Source organism: Amphiprion ocellaris, chromosome 8 (genome assembly GCF_022539595.1).
Source record: "Amphiprion ocellaris isolate individual 3 ecotype Okinawa chromosome 8, ASM2253959v1, whole genome shotgun sequence".
Lineage (NCBI taxonomy): Eukaryota > Metazoa > Chordata > Actinopteri > Pomacentridae > Amphiprion > Amphiprion ocellaris.
Window position 1 is genome coordinate 7096312 of NC_072773.1, and position 16403 is coordinate 7112714.

A 16403-nucleotide genomic window follows, 5' to 3' on the forward strand; every position below is an offset into this window, starting at 1 on the left:
TTGATTCTACAGTGTTGTTCATCAGAAGAAAAGTACCACATTTATTCATACTTTTCTTGTTACTTTATGTGGCTGTTTTGCAAGCTACAAAAGTTGTCCCTCTGTTAGAAATTACTTTTTTCCACACCATTTTACTTTCACAAGTATGGACATACTTTGTTTGGAGAGAGCTAGCAGCTAATTTGCATCTGTTGTCCCTGCACAGGTACAGAAAGGAAAACAACTACAGAGCAATAAATACACCTCATAAAGCAATACAAACTTCAAAGTCCATCAGACTTAGATTAACTTAATTGCCATTCAATCTATACTCAACAGTGAATATTTGAAGGAAATTATGTTCATTGTAGTATAAATAAGACTATAGCCCCTCTGATAAAACAACAAGGTGCTAAGATTAAAAAGATTTCCCACTGGATGTAGATTATGTGGAAAATGATTACAAACAGCTGCAGCTTCCTTATTCAGATAGCTTGCATGTACATGCAATAAATTCAGTACAATATATATAAAATGTAAATATAAAAATTGATAAAACTGACTACACTACATCGTGAAACAAGCGATCCTACCACCCACCGTGCCGTGTGTCCCTGCCCCTATACACAAGCCTTCGGGCAGCTGAAATATCGTGTGTGGTGTCTGCCCCTATGCCCAAATATCCACCAGGGTTCAGCCTGTGCCATCTGTCTGTAATATATACAGTTTTTCTTTTGTCATTGAGGCTCACTGTGGTGGCCACCAGTTTATTATTCGGCATTTTTATCTCAGCTACACAGTAAATACAACTCTAGAGCCCACTTTCACTCTGATTAGTCCATAATTCTTCATCATTTAGACACATGTGGGTTATATTTTTGTCATAAGTAGGTTGCTGGTTCTACATTTCCTCAGTTCTGAACATCTGTGTGTGTTTGTGTATGAGGTTCAAGCATCTGCCAGTTATGTGGAATGAAAGACTTGAAGGGGTTTTACATGAGCGCTGTTATGCGCATTCCTGCATTTGTGGTTTTTGAAGTTGCATGTGTTCCTCAGCAGCCTGTCTTAGTGAGGCCCACTTTAAGCTTCAGATATTAGGATTGAGAGCATTTCTGGAAATTGAGGAGACTTAATGACAGAAGTTTTAAGATTTGGTTTCACTTTTCAGGTTAGAGTTAGGTTTTGGTTTGAATTTGGATTGAGCATTTGGCGTGCTTATGGAATTCATAATGGCATAAGTGTCCTTGCAACGATGTGAAATATAAATGTGCATGTGTGTGGTGGGTTTTTGTGTCAGAGACCAGCTAATCCCATGAAAGGAGATCAGAGCAGAGGTTCAGACGTGGTTCTTAGAGGAGCTGGTGGTGCTGACTGCTTTAAGATGCGCTTCACACATTTTCAAATCCCTCCACTTAGCCCGATTACCCTCAACTTAGCTGCTTACTGTGTGGCATGTGTGTGTGGCAGCAGCGTTTAGTCTTTTTCTGCTCATTTGATTGTATTAGTGCATACATAGATAGCCTGACAACTTTCTCACCTGTGTGATTTTGTCCATTTTCTCTCTTTTTTCTTAACACCAGTCTGAACACCAGACTCTCTCCTACAGCCAGACAGAGTGTGGAAAAGGGAAATGCCCCTACGATCCCTTCCAGAAAACAGCCTCCTCCATCGTTGGTAAGTTTCCTCGAACCACAACTCAAATAACATATGAATTATAAATTAGCACAGGACTGTTATTATGACCTGGCTCGCTATGGGAAAGGGAAGTAGCAAATAAAACCAGGTGGTCGCAATTTTACCAAACGTTGACTGTGGTTTTATTAAAGTAGGTTGTTGGGTTAACATAAATGAAACAAAAAGAAGGATCTGATGGTGGCGGATGCTACTCAAGAAAGAATTGAATATAAATAAAATAGGACATTTAACTACAAGTTGCACCACATTTACCTATCCTACATTAACATAATAACATAAAATCAAAACCGTGCTTTGAACAAAAGTTACAAAGAGGAACCTTGTGTCTAACAATTACTTAAACTTACAAAATAAAATATCAACCAAAGTCCTCTAAATAAAGATATTGACCTAGAGGGGTCTTCTTAGTTTTTGCATTTGAATTCTCAGAAACGTCACGTAGTTGCTCAGTAATTCTTGAGAAGGTGCTAGCTGAAACCTCCGCGAATGGAGCTTTACCATTCATGTGCATGTACAGTAATCAGTAGTAAAGCAATCACAGTCTAGTGTGTGCTAAAAGAGCATAAAAACAACTCTCAGGCCACAAACTGCATTTCAAAAGTGTGTAGTACGGCGACACTCGCAAAGTGTTACATGCAGTATCCATGTAACTGGGAGATACCACTTTGTCTTAATATTGGACCTGAAACTGTGACTGTGGCAGTCAGTAGTATGAAATGAGCTGTCATCTGAGGGTCAAGAGGACCAGATAAACATGCTGCCTTACATACTGCAAAGTCTGACCACATTTCATAGGACATGTTGGTATTTTTAGCATGCTAGTGACAAACAGAATCTTTTTCTGGCATACTATATAGTATGGAAATAAGGGTATTGGAACACGGCCAAAGAGCCACGTGGACAAGCCACTCACATCACAACCAACAGCTGCCACCGAGTGACAGTTTTGCAGCATTTTTAACAGGCGCTGCGATGATTGGAGTTCAGAGGCTGGATGGTTTGTAGGAAGGAACTGACAAATGTAAATTTGCTTGCAAAAACCGAAAAAGATAAACACCACAATAACTCACGGCTGTATCAAGCATCTAGAACACATCTACAAGGTTTTGGCGATGTGTAGATTATTATGAATTTCAGGTTTCATGAGCAAAAGTCAACCTGTGGGTGGAAAGGAATCTGAATGTGTCTAATCAGTCCTGAAATCAGACAAACACCCAGACTGCATACGAGCTTGTTATTGTTGTTTTCTTTGCAGAAACACACCAATGACGTTAACTTTATTTAAATTCTGTTTATTGTGATGTTTTTGGTCAGAAAACCACACAACAGTATGGTAGCTGCATGTGATTACTGACGTTTTTAGACATTTTTGGTTGCAGTAGTTGCACGTTTTAAATAAGAGCACCATGATTTATGAAAAGTTCATCAGATATCTTTGGTTGAACAGTTGTGAGAAGGTGTTAATCTTGTGTGTTCTGTGTAGACGGAGAGCTGTACACCGGCATCACCTCGGACTTCATGAGTCGGGACTCGGGTTTCTTCCGTAGTCTTGGCAGCCGTCACGTCATTCGCACAGAGCAGTACGATTCCACCTGGCTGCAAGGTAAGAGGGGAAAAAAACTGTTAGAAAACAAAGAAAAAGTACAAAAACAACTCCACCTTGTAGTCTCAATTTAAGTGGAACAGCTCTAAACTGTGCCTTCTTGCAATAATGTATTTGTGAGATGTTGAGATTAAAACGTCAAAATTAATCTCATTTTGACAGCTTCTGGATACAATGTGTTCTCTTCATATGCTACTTCTATACTGAACATAAACATAAACGCAGCATCTATTTTTTTAATTAAATTCTACTTTGAGCAACCGAACAATTTTCAAATATACAGTATTTTTATTAATCTGTTCGTCTCTGTGACAAAAAAACACTGTTGCATCTCAAGGAAGATTTGTCCCTGCTATCCTGTTTTTTTGTTGTTGTTATTTTGTTGTTTTTTTTTTTGTTTTTTTTTTTACGACAAATAGAATTTAATTTCCAACAGAACAAGGACAGGGTTGTTATGTCTTTTGTAAAAAGGAAGTTAATATCTCTGGGTTATAAGTTTTGCTGCATCACCGAGCCAATATGGGGCTCAACCTCTGGCTTGGAATTCCAGAAAGTCTGTATTTAGCTTCCCGGGAGAGACTTGCAAAAACTTGCTTTTTTTCCATGTATGAAGGGTTAAATACACTCAAAAAATGGGTTGTCATGGACAGATTACAGCTGTCTCTGCTGTCAAATACCCCAAATGGGACTCAAATCCATAATCCTTAGCTTAGGAGGCCAGTGCCTTATGGAAGAAACAAACTGACTTTGTGAGAAGTATGGTTATTTGCTTTCTTGTATACCATTCACAGACATTGCTTTTAATTCAAGTGCATGATAATTTTGTCAAAATTGTGGTTATAAAATCAGTAGTCTGGTGCAAACTTGATGTACCTGTGATGCTAAACTTCTAAAGCCATTCTGCAAGAAACAGAAATGTCTCAAGGGCAACCAGATAACTTCCAACCTTCTAATATCTGGGCTCAAAACCAATATACACCCCAGATGGGACTCGAACCCACAATCCCTGGCTCAGGAGGCCACTGCCTTATCCATTAGGCCACTGGGGTTTCAGCCCTATGTCTCTAGTGACACCATTGTCTGCCATTTGTATTGTGTAGTACCACATATATGCATCCCATAAAGTTAATGATGTTGTTGATGCTGTTTGCCAAATGTTGTCCCACTCTGTCTGAACAGCTTGGTGAAGTTGGCAAAGATTTTTGTGGACATGATCGTGTTGTTGGACACATGTGGAAGAGTTTTTGTTAATCCAGGCTGTTGTAAAACTACTTCTTAGAGGACAAATGGTGGAATTGTGTAAGTGACTGGCTATGACCGTAACTGAGCCCAGCATCCAAAAGGCTAACAATTCATTTTCATTTTCCTCTTGTTGTCTGTGGCATCATGTCATTTGAATAAAGCTGCATTTTAAGTTGGACTTTTATCGTCACTGGTCGAAAGAATGTCTGTGCGCTGATCACACTATATCTGATCATTGTCCTTTAAAGCCACACCTGACCTGGAGGTGGATTAACTTGAAAATTTGCCTTGAGTTGAACAGCTTAGAAAATTTTTGTGGCTAAATTTAACTGTTTTCTAACCACAATAACAGAAATGGGACGTTTAACTTCTACTTTATCTCAGAAAAGTTGACCGTTGGCCTTAAATCATTGATATATGCTGTGTTTTGTGTAGTGAGAACAAAAAGACATAAGAATAGACAGTGGAAGCCGCAGTTAACCCCTCTGAGGGGGGATTCACAATCACTTCCTAACTGGACAAATCAATATCCCAGAAGTTGAGCTGAAATGGTGTTATACTGTGATGATTAAGTGTTCCCTTAATTTTTTGGAGCAGTGTATTTTGGTTCTGCTTCCTGAAAGGTGTCTTTGACGTCAGCCAGTTAGACTTTAGTATGTTGGCCATCTTCTTCTTTACTCCTCACTTTGTAAACTGAAGAACATTTTTCACTGCAAATCAGCATCTGAAAAATGATCTCCTGCTCACCCGGTTGGTGTTTTATCAGACCGTTGTGTCCACGTCTGCAGCTGATAACAACAAGATACATGCTGACTCTCTCTGCTCTTTGTAAACTCAATTGTACCTGCATCGCCCTTTTGCTCTATCTCTACTCCTTGTAAACTCTCACATGCATTTTACGTGCATATCAGCGTAGGTGGACTGCATTGCTGTACGTGCACATTTACTTACCTGTCTTTTTCTCTCTGTGTGTGTTTGTGTGTGTGCCTCCCCCTCTCCAGATGCCCAGTTTGTGCGGGTAGCGCCGCTGTCTGAAACTGATAACCCAGAAGACGATAAGGTCTACGTGTTCTTCACTGAGCGTGCTCAGGAGGCCGAGGGAGCTGCTGGGAAGGTGCTCTACTCCCGAGTAGCACGCGTGTGCAAGGTATGTTGTGTGTTTGTTGGAGACAGATATGATGCAGAATGGGCCTGCTGGTAGTTTGTGTAACCATCATACGTGCTTGTCAGCGTTTCTGCCTATTGTGTTGAAGTAAGCGACTGTGTATTGCTCAATGTTATGGCCGGCTGATACACTGTCTGAAGATTGTGTGTAGGGGACTGTTTATGTTGGTCACTATCACTGGGTCTCCAGTGTGATACATTGTACATCTGCAGATGTGGACATGTGCAGATGTGCGTGGCCGTGTTAGTATGTTTACAGTAATGTTTTCGGCTACTTACATGTGCACATGTTGCAAAAACATTGCAAAACATTGGGGCTCGGTGGTTAGCACCGTAGCGTTGCAGCTAGAAGATCCGCGTCACGATCTTTCTGTGTGGAGTTTGAATGCTCTCCCTGTGCATACATGGGGTTCCTCCGGCTTCCTCCCACAGTCCAAAAACATGGTGAGGTTAATTGGTGATTCTAAATTGTCCATAGGTGTAAATGTGAGAGTGCTTGTTTGTCTCTATGTGTAGCTCTGTGATAGACTGGTGACCTGTCCAGGGTTTCCCCTGCCTTCACACTAAGTCAGCTGGGACAGACTCCAGCCCCCCGTGATCCTAATGAGGATTAAGCTGTGTATAGATAATGGATGGATGGATGGATGAAAAACATTTAAAATCCAACCAGCTTACTCATTTTAGAACTGCAACAACTGATCAGTAAGATGTGTGATCTGTAGCTATGTGGATTTTTTTTTTTTTTGTGCAAGTTGTTCTGCAAAAATCCAATTTGCAAATGTGCTTTCTGCTTTAACTAGTGTTACTTTTTAGTAAAATTAGTTTACTCAGCAAACAAAAAACAAAAGCTTTTAGGCAGAGGAAATATAACATGGCTGTCTGGGAATTTTATTTATTTATTATTTATTTTTACCTTTTTCTGACATTTTACTGACCAAACCAGTGATGACCATCTATCATTGCAGCCCTGTACAATTTTATAAAAGCTTTGTTGTGAGATATTGTAAAATTGGGGCTGAGCAATTTAAGGAGAGTACCTAATTTGATGCCATTTATTTTGGAAAGCAATTCTTTAAAGTCATGCTTCATTGCAATATTCACTGTCTAATAGATCTAAAACATGTGGTGGAGTATTACCACCATCAAAACTGCGGTGGCGTGAATTTGGAAAACCAGACATGACAATTTAAATCCTGAATCAGACCTGAATTACCTAATGTAATACACAAATATCAAATCAGTGTGCAAGCATGAACAACAACTGAAGGTTTCAGTCTGCTCAAAATAAATAAAACTGAGTTATAGGATTGCTCTCATTATTTAATAGCTGAAGCTCATAAATTCTAAATTGCAGTCTTTTTGTGCAGTTCATTAATTGCATTGTTTCAAATTGAGATTTTGAATAGAAATTGATTCATTTTTCATCCCCGTGTGAAGCAGAATTAATTTTAGGTCATAATGATTGAAAATTATAGTTTAGAATCCTTATAATGTGCTTTATACATGACGCTATCATGCTTTATTCCTGATATTCATACCTTTATGCTTCAATGTGGTCTTCTGGGGTCTACATATATAGATGTGATTTATTGCTCTTTCTTTTTGCCACAGAATGACATCGGAGGCCAGAGGAGTTTAGTGAATAAGTGGAGCACTTTCCAGAAGGCTCGTATGGTTTGTTCAGTCCCAGGACCAGACGGCCTGCAGACGCACTTCGACCAGCTGCGTGAGTACAAACACACACACACACACGCACACACGCACACACGCACACACGCACACACACACACACACACACACACACACACACACACACACACACACACACACACACAAGCGTCAAATGGCAAACACATTGCATGCTCAGTAAAAAGCTAATCACATCAAAGGGGCGGTCACACTGACATTCTTAAAAACTGAGTCTAGGAACTCAACCGGTGTGTGTTTCTGTGTTTACGAGTGATAGAGGAGAGTTCGCAGACTGAGGAAACTTAAAAGCGCTTTGGCCACTACCTCGGCTCATATGTCTGTATAGCTCCACTGTTACCACGGTGACCAACAGCCCTCTCGGTCACCTTGGGTCCATCTTCATGCTTCCAGCCTTGGTTACCACGGCAACTGGCTTCAACATTCACTTGCGCTGGGTTTATTCATTATCGAGGATTCACAGTCGTGTCCTCCGAGTGTGTGTGTGTGTGTGTGTGTGTGTGTGTGTGTGTTTGTGTGTTCAGGAACAGGTCGATGCAGTCGTGGGTCTTTGATGTGTATTTTGACTGAATTAGGATGTTTGTCAGTCTGAACTCGTATCTGCGGATGAACAACTCTCTGATTTTTCTGCATTTAACTGTGAAGTGTTGCTGCACTCTTTGCAATTATTTTCATAACACACATTAGTCATGATGAATGTAAGAAGGAAACTCGCCCACCTTCAGCGCTGTATAGCATTTTAAACACCCTACACACCAAGTTGGGTGTCTTCAGTTATTGACCGCGGAGAGTTACATGACTTCTCATGATTCACCAGGTTATGGTTATCATCCCATGATCTGTAACACGCTCCAATATACAAAATGCAAGAGTTTTCCTTGTACATTTTACAACAGAAATTTTTCACTTAATAAACAAGTAGAACAAAGCTGCAGCAGAGTGAAGGAGATGTAAATCACTCGCCATATGCCCACGTAGTTCTTCGAAGAGGTTGAGTTTGTCAAAAGAAGTGAGAAGATGTACACAACTGTGCAAATACACAATATGTGTATGCACTGAGAAGGATGTAAAACTGACACAGAAAAAATGTCACATACTACTGATTTACATTTGCTCGCAGATCTGCTATCTTTCTTTATGCCACAAAGCAGAAATCAGACACTATTCCCTCCAAACAAATGGAGCAAAATCTTTTAGATTCTCCCCACAACACACACAGTCTACTGTTGTGAGTTCAGTGATTCTTATCAAGATGGCTCCAGAGATGGTTGCCTCAGCGCGTTGCTTTGTTTACATCAGTGTTGTTGCAGATTATCAAAGCAGGATCACTTATACAAATGATGATCTTTATTTGCTTTGGATTGAACCCGAACATTTGTGTACTTAAACTTTACATTTTGGGTGGCTTGGAAGATGCAGATGCAGCCACAGTATTCAAATATACAGTATTTATTTTGTCTATTCCCCTCCCTTTCTGTAACAAAACATTTAGTTGCATGTAAAAGAAGATCTCTACCAGTGCTGTTCTTTACTACACCATTTCATTTCCAATAAAACAGGGACAGAGTTGTTTTGTCTTGTAAAAATTAAGTTAAAATCTTTTAAATACCAATCAGCATTGCAAGCAAAGGAGGATTTTTGACACAATAGTCTTTGGGTTATGAGCCCAGCAGTTTTACTCCCAATATGGCACTCACACCCACTTTTGCAATGACCTGGCAGGAAGAGAGTAGCAAAACCATATTGCTTGTTTGCATTAAGAGTTAAATATACTTTAAAATGTTTCTTCATGTGCAGATTACAACTGTCTCAGTTGTAAAACACCCCAGATGGGACTCAAACCCACAATCCCTGGCTTAGGAGGCCAGTGCCTTATCCATTAGACCACCGAGACTTCAATAATGTCTGAACAGAGACACAGTCAAAACAGTGTACATTGGGACATGGACACCAAGCTGAAGACTGGACTTCTTATTTTGCTTCTTGAAAACACTTCACCTGTCACCCAAGAAGCTTCCTCAGAACTGTGGATGTTCTTGGAGACTTATTGAGGATGCGTCTTGGATAGGAAAATTTCAAGGACTGAACAGAGAAGTCCAGTTGTCCTCTACTGAAGACTTTTGGACTACCATGATCTGAATGACTAACAATCTACACAAACAAGTAGTAAACATCGTAGCACAAGGCAGTGAAAATATTTAGGATGTGAGACAAATCATGCAATGGAGCAAATTTGCTTAGCCTGTGTGGTTTGAATTGTGCCACTGATCAGTGTGTTGACACGCCACTACGCACAGCCCATGGATACCATGCATGGTTGTGGTCATGGGAAAATTTTGACTTCTTTTTCATCCCTACCCTGGTATCGATGCTGACATGAAAAATTCACTATAATTTACAGTTTGGGGAGGTTCATATCACTCCTCCAATTTTATATAACTGTTCCAGAGTGTTTGCAGGAGCTGAAATGCTCTTAAGAGCTTGTCACACAATTGTAGAGACACATTTGAGACAGTTTAGAGAGAGAGGTGTGAGCAGCAGGGAGTTAATGTGGTGATGAAAAGCTCTGATGGCACCATGAGATAAAAGCAGTGATGTAATGAAGCAGCAATGTTAACGCCCAGCAGTTTGACTGACCTCTGGGTTAAAGACCCATCAACCTTCCTCTGTGCTGCTCAGACTTAGACAGAGGTGTGCATTGCCAGAGTTGCTCTTTAAATCAATGAATTGTCCTGAAGAACAGACAGAGGATGGTTTTCATCCATTGACCTTTAGGTTATAGGCCTGTCAGTGGTCTTCTGCACCAGCCTGTTGTCACTCAAAGATGCAAGACTTTACAAAGACTATTAATCTATGATGAAGCCTGTGTTCCAAATTGGAGGCATGGAGTGTGAAAACCATGGGTGTTCACTGATAGAGTAGCTCTTTAACCCTTACATACTGTTCATATTTCATGCCTTCACAGTGAGACCAAGAATTCCCTCATAGTAAGTGTCTATACCAAATTTTAAACTGCAGATCTAGATCTAGATGTAGATCTGTAACATAGGGCTATTTAGGCATTTTAAATAGCCCTATGTTACAGTAATAAATGTGTGATTAATTCTTAATAAATGTTTCAGAGAGCAGGGAGAGTGTATTTTTTAAGTTTAACAGCACTTTTTTTGGAGAAAAACATCTACTATTACACAGTATCTTGTCCTGTTTTGCATAAAAACAAAAAAGCCATCATGATTTAAGTATATTGTTATTGAATTTGAAAATGGCATGAACATTTTGGAACTGTTAGAATTTAAAATATAGCCATGTTTAACCACTCCAACCATTAAATGCTGTCCTTGGTGCTATATTATAAGAAATTCAACATTACCCCTGAGAACAAAAAACATAAAATAATGAAATGCTTATCTCTGCATTCAAAGCAATGGCAGGAAACTTTACATGTGTGGAACTTATGCAAAAGTATGACATTTTTATTTTCATTTTTGTGTATTTTGGGTCACTTTAGAAAAAATCATCAGATTTTAGGCTAAAAGAATGACATTTAGCGTATATTTACTGCTGTCAAATGTCAAAATAGGTCAAATATGAACATTATGTAAGGGTAAAAAAATAAAAGTGTTCCATCGTCTGGACAACACTCCTAGCAGAGGACGGTTTCAAACCATCAGTTCAATGATTCCTGCAATCCCTAACTAGGGCAGGCCATGAGAGCTTGGATGAATTTTGTGGTCTACAAGTTATCTTACTCCTAAAACATAATTGAAGCGCTAACAAGAGTAGGCCAAGCAAACATGCCATGTGGCCCAGTCAGATGCCTGACAAAAGGTTTTAGAATCTGGTGGGCTCTGAACAACATCACAGTCTGGATGGGGGAAATCATTATATGTGAGCTGATTCTGATGTGTCTGTTCCACAACATTGTGTTTACATTTATGTGAAACATGTAAAAAAGTACTGTTAGGAAGGTTAGGACGACTTTGGCCACATCTGTCTTTGCAAAAAATTTGCCTCTTGTAATCAAAGAAGATAACAGTGAACGATCTTAATGTCACAAGTCAAAACCTTTTCCCCCTGTCTACACTGTGAGCTGAGTTTGTGAATATTTTCATCTTGGCAGAAGGTCCATTTAAAGTAACCGTGCAGAGGATGATTTTGAACCTCTAGGTTGCACTTTAACAACAGTGAAACACCACAGATGGGACTCAAACCCACAATCCCTGGCTTGGATGCCAGTGCCTTATCCATTAGACCACTACCCTCTTTTCGACCGGGGTGGAGCCCGTTCGGAGTTGGAGCCGGCGCCCGACTTGGCGCCGATTTTTTGTGTTTCGACCACCGGAGCTGCGGCTCCGGGCTCCAAAAACTGGGGCCGTTTCGGGCACCAACTCGTTGCTGGGCCAGAGGTGGCCAGAGTTGAGAGCCGAGCACGTCACGGGCAGAGGGCGGGGTGACATCTAAAAACATCTAAAAAAATAAACATAGATATGATCATCAACTTATTGCGCGTGTTTAACCGCTAAGTAATCAATGCAGGCGTAGTCGAAGCTAAGTAGCTAAGCTAACACTAGCACGTTTACTGTTAAGTATCCAAACGTCTTTGATAATTACCTTTCTTCTCAAACGTGATCGCCGGGCATTGGAACGGCGACGCCGATGGGTAACCCCTAACAGAAGGTTTTGCTGTTCAGCGATGGCGAGACACACAAGCAAAGCCATGTACACCACTCCAATGAAGTCCTCCATTGTTGTTGTGTGGGTTTCCGTACGGCGTGAACGCTGTTGGACGGCTACGTACGCAGTACGTACACACGTTTAGTGGTGGCGCAATGACACAGCTCCAACTTTGCTCCTTCTGAATGGAAACACAAACCCGTTCTGGGGCGGCACGAGATTTGAACCAAAAAAGCACTGGCTCTCAACTTTGAACCAACCTAGCACCTGGTGCTCTTTGGTCGAAAGCCCCTATACACTAGCTTAGTTAACCTACAAAGAATTTCACTACAAGGAAACAATGTGAGCTACACAAGCATTGGCTTTAACCAACACAGGTTGCCAAAACAACTTCTATCGATGGAACCACTGCCAAGAAAAAAGCCGTTAGCAGAGAATGGTTTCGATCCATCGACCTCTGGGTTATGGGCCCAGCACGCTTATGCTGCGCCACTCTGCTGGCCAGAAACCCTGCTGCACAATATTTTAGAGACAAATGAGGCAATATAGTGAGGAGCATTAAAACAGGGAGTCAGTATGGTAATGTAAAGCACTAATGACATTGACAGCATGAGACTGAAGCACCAAGTGTGTGTGAAAGACATGGGTGTTAATGGCTACAGTTGCTACAGTCTCTAGATAATTAAAATGTCCTTAAAAACAGTTCTAGCAAAGGATGGATTTGATCCAGCACTCTGTCACTCACAGCCACAATCCTGAGACTGCATTACAAATGAGAGACATGTCCAGATTTAATGTTTTTTCACAGCCTCCCACTGTGTTTTATGATCTCTGTCATACAAACACAACAGCGTCCATGATAGCTTACAGTATATATTCAGATTCAGAAATCCTTTTTTGTCCCCAGGGGGTTTTGGAACAGGTGCACAATGCATTTCACTATATAATTATACTATGTATAATTTAACTGTTTGTGACAAATGAACCTCTTGAATCTTGAATCTCTTGAATCTCTTGAAAATCAGAAATTCAGTATCTAATATTTAGAGTTTGGGTAAATTATTTTTACAAACAATATAATTACTGGAAATGTTTCGATTACTTTTTGTGTTTTATAAACCCTTTATACACTTACTGCTACTTAGTGTTGGCTTATAACACTGCTTCTTATTTTTAATCTTTGTGTTACTGTTTACGGTATTTGCACTAAAACACTAAGTCAGATTCCTTGTGTGTGAAATCCTACTTGGCAATAAATCCTTTCTGATCTGATTCTGAAATACTCTTTAAGTCTTCGGTCTTTGGAGCTACACTAGTACCTAATACATTTGTCAATGCTGCATTCCAGCTGTTTGTTACGCCTCTTTTTATGTCACGGGTGTGGAAAAAATGTAATCTCGGGTACACCTGTGCATCCTCGCTCGTAGCTCTTCCACCAAGAGATGAGTTTGAGGAATTGAGCGCACCAACATTGATTTCAAGTATTTTCAAGTAAGTATTTCAGTATGAGAAGAGGCTGAAATTAGTGAAATGAAATGTACCTATGGCAGCTGAAATGCGCAGATGTTCATTAATAGAGTTCCTTTTCAAATAATCAAAGTGTTGTTTTGCCTGAACACTGTCAGCAGAGGACGATTTGAGTCCATCAACCTCTGGGTTTTGGGCCCAACACGCTTCTGCTGCGCCACTCTGCTATAGGTTTGCCAGATCACACAATTTTAGAAACACAGGTGAGGAACTGTAAGGAGGGGCATGGAAGCAGGAAATAAACATGGTAATGCAATGCTCTGAAAACACTGGCACTAGCAGTGATGTGTATTTGACAGAAAAGGGTATTGATTGCCAGAGTTGTTCTTTAAATAACTACAATGTCCTTAAGAATAGGCGACTGCAAAGGAAACACTTATACCAAGATTGATTTGTGGGTCACGGGGACGGAGGACTGAGGAGACAAGGAGGCTGAAATCGGTGAAATAAAATCAGACCATGGCATCTGAAACAAATGAGTGTTCACTAGCTAGACTTGCTCTTGTTCTGTTGGCAGATCATTCCACATAGCAGAGGATGGTTTTGGTCCATCAACCTCTGGGTTATGGGCCCAGCATGCTTCCACTGCGCCACTTTGCTGTCAAATACAATTCTTCTACAATATAAGAGACACAGGTGAGGCAATGTAGAGAACTTATAGAAAGCAGGAGGTTAATATGGCATCATGCGACAAAAACAGTGATGTAATGAATCAACAATGCTAATGCTCAGCAGCTCTAGTGATCTCTGGATTGTGGACCCATCAAGCCTCCTCTGTGCCACTCTCACAGCTGGGACTCATACCCATGATCCTTAGGCTCTGGCTGGAGACTACAAGGTTTTTATGAAAATTGTATTACAAATTGTGGGGATGGAGGCTGAAAGACATTCACTTGGCAGGGGATGATCGAACCACTAAATTGCTAGGCTGGCTATGTAAGGAACTGAAGTGTCTTTAAGGCAAACCAGCTGCTGAAACTATTGTCAGAGGACAGATTTTTATCCATTGACCTCTAGATTACAGGCCCAGCTCACTTCTACTGGACCACACTGCTCTGATCAACTCCAGCTGGGACTGGAACCTGCAAAACTTAACCATCAATTTAAAATGTTTCCCCGAGGTCCTGAAAGACAAAAAATATCCTGTCAAAAAAAACTGCCTAAAAAATACCAGATTATTTTCCACTTTCACTGAAGTTTTAACCAACATCAGTCCTGATCATAGCTACCAAATAGTAATTCATTTTTAGTGGATATGATATAACTCTTTAAATGCCAGTTTGCTTCCATAGTATTTCTTTTATGTTTTTTTATGATAAAAAAAAAACATCAAAACAATTATTTTCCATATAGTAAGTGCTATACTTTTTTATATATTATATTAGTCTGGAATATGTCAGTGATGACCAACAGCACCGAGTCTGAATAATAATAATAATAATAATAATAATAATAATAATAATAATAATAATAATAATAATAATAATAATAATAATAATAATAATTATTATTATTATTATTATTATTATTATTATTATTATTATTATTATTATTATTATTATTATTATTATTATTTGTGAGGTATCCGATATATATATATTTTTAAATCTCACTTAGGACCTTAAGGATAAAACGCCCATAAAATTCTTAAATATTAATATTACTTTCCACTTTCAGAGTTAGATTTTTTAACCGACATCAGTCTTGATCACCAAATATTCTTTCATTTTTTTGATATAACTCCTTAAATGTATTTGCTTACATACTGTCACTTTCTTTTAATGAAAAAGAACACAAAAAAGATTAAATTTACATATAATTAGTGCTAACTGGAATATGTATATATATATATATATATATATATATATATATATATATGTATATGTATATATATATAAATTATTATTATTATTATTAATAATAATAATAATAATAATAATAATAATAATAATAATAATAATAATAATAATAATAATATAAAACATATTATTTTCCATACAATCCGTGCCAAGTGGAAAATCATTATTTTTTGATTGTCGCAGTCTAAAATATATCAAGGACGAGGAGGAACGAGTAACAACAATGAGTCTGATTTGTAGCTGGTTTTAGTGCAGTGTCACATTAAAAAGGAAAAAAAAAAACACAGGCTTAGGACCTTAAAAAAAATGTCCCAGTGCATGATGTATTACAGATGCATTATAAGATCTGAAGTTGAAATTTGTAAATTTCACCTCCAAAAAAACGCACCTATGCCAAATTTTATTAAATATGCAGAACCAACACCAAACATGAAAATAGACAAAAACGAGGCAAGAACCTGTTCTGGTCAGTATTAATCAGTAAAAATGCAGCCAGAGCACATAACCGAAGGAAAGTGCAGAATCAGAACTGGTTTCTTATCTGTGCTGTTTTGTAAACAGACGTCTTCTGGAGTAAACGCAGCGACTCACACACAGAGTTCCCATTTATGTGAACATATACAGCACCTGAGCATGTACAGTAAATCATGCACTCTTTCATATAGCCTTACTGCAGCGCACACAGACACACACGCAACAATAACAAATACTTGAAAGCGCACACAGACACACACAGCTTCTCAGTTGTCAACACACAAACTCCAGCCTCGGCCTGCCTGTGTACACAAAACAGTTCAGACTTGTGAGAAGCATAAACATTTCTACCCAGCATGCCAGTGGCCACGTTTTACATATCTGATAAGGGCGCATACAAATTTGTTTGTGACTGCACTTCATCAACACATACGCAAAACCATAAAGTCCGTACACAGTAGATTAACCCATCAGGTTAA

General features: G+C 39.3%; 1 protein-coding gene and 1 non-coding gene across 3 annotated transcripts in view; one reads left to right on the top strand and one right to left on the bottom strand.

The window, feature by feature from the left end:
- Window positions 1-16403, top strand: part of sema3h (sema domain, immunoglobulin domain (Ig), short basic domain, secreted, (semaphorin) 3H) — a 90192-nt gene that overhangs the window by 42647 nt on the left and 31142 nt on the right. For both annotated transcript variants that reach the window (XM_023288761.3, XM_023288762.3), the window contains exons 5-8: window positions 1560-1653; window positions 3158-3277; window positions 5521-5666; window positions 7295-7409. In XM_023288761.3, the coding sequence (XP_023144529.1) occupies window positions 1560-1653; window positions 3158-3277; window positions 5521-5666; window positions 7295-7409 (475 nt within the window). The remainder of the gene's footprint in view (window positions 1-1559; window positions 1654-3157; window positions 3278-5520; window positions 5667-7294; window positions 7410-16403) is intronic.
- trnar-ccu (transfer RNA arginine (anticodon CCU)) lies at window positions 4254-4326 on the bottom strand. The gene has a single exon. It is a non-coding gene; the product is annotated as a tRNA-Arg (tRNA).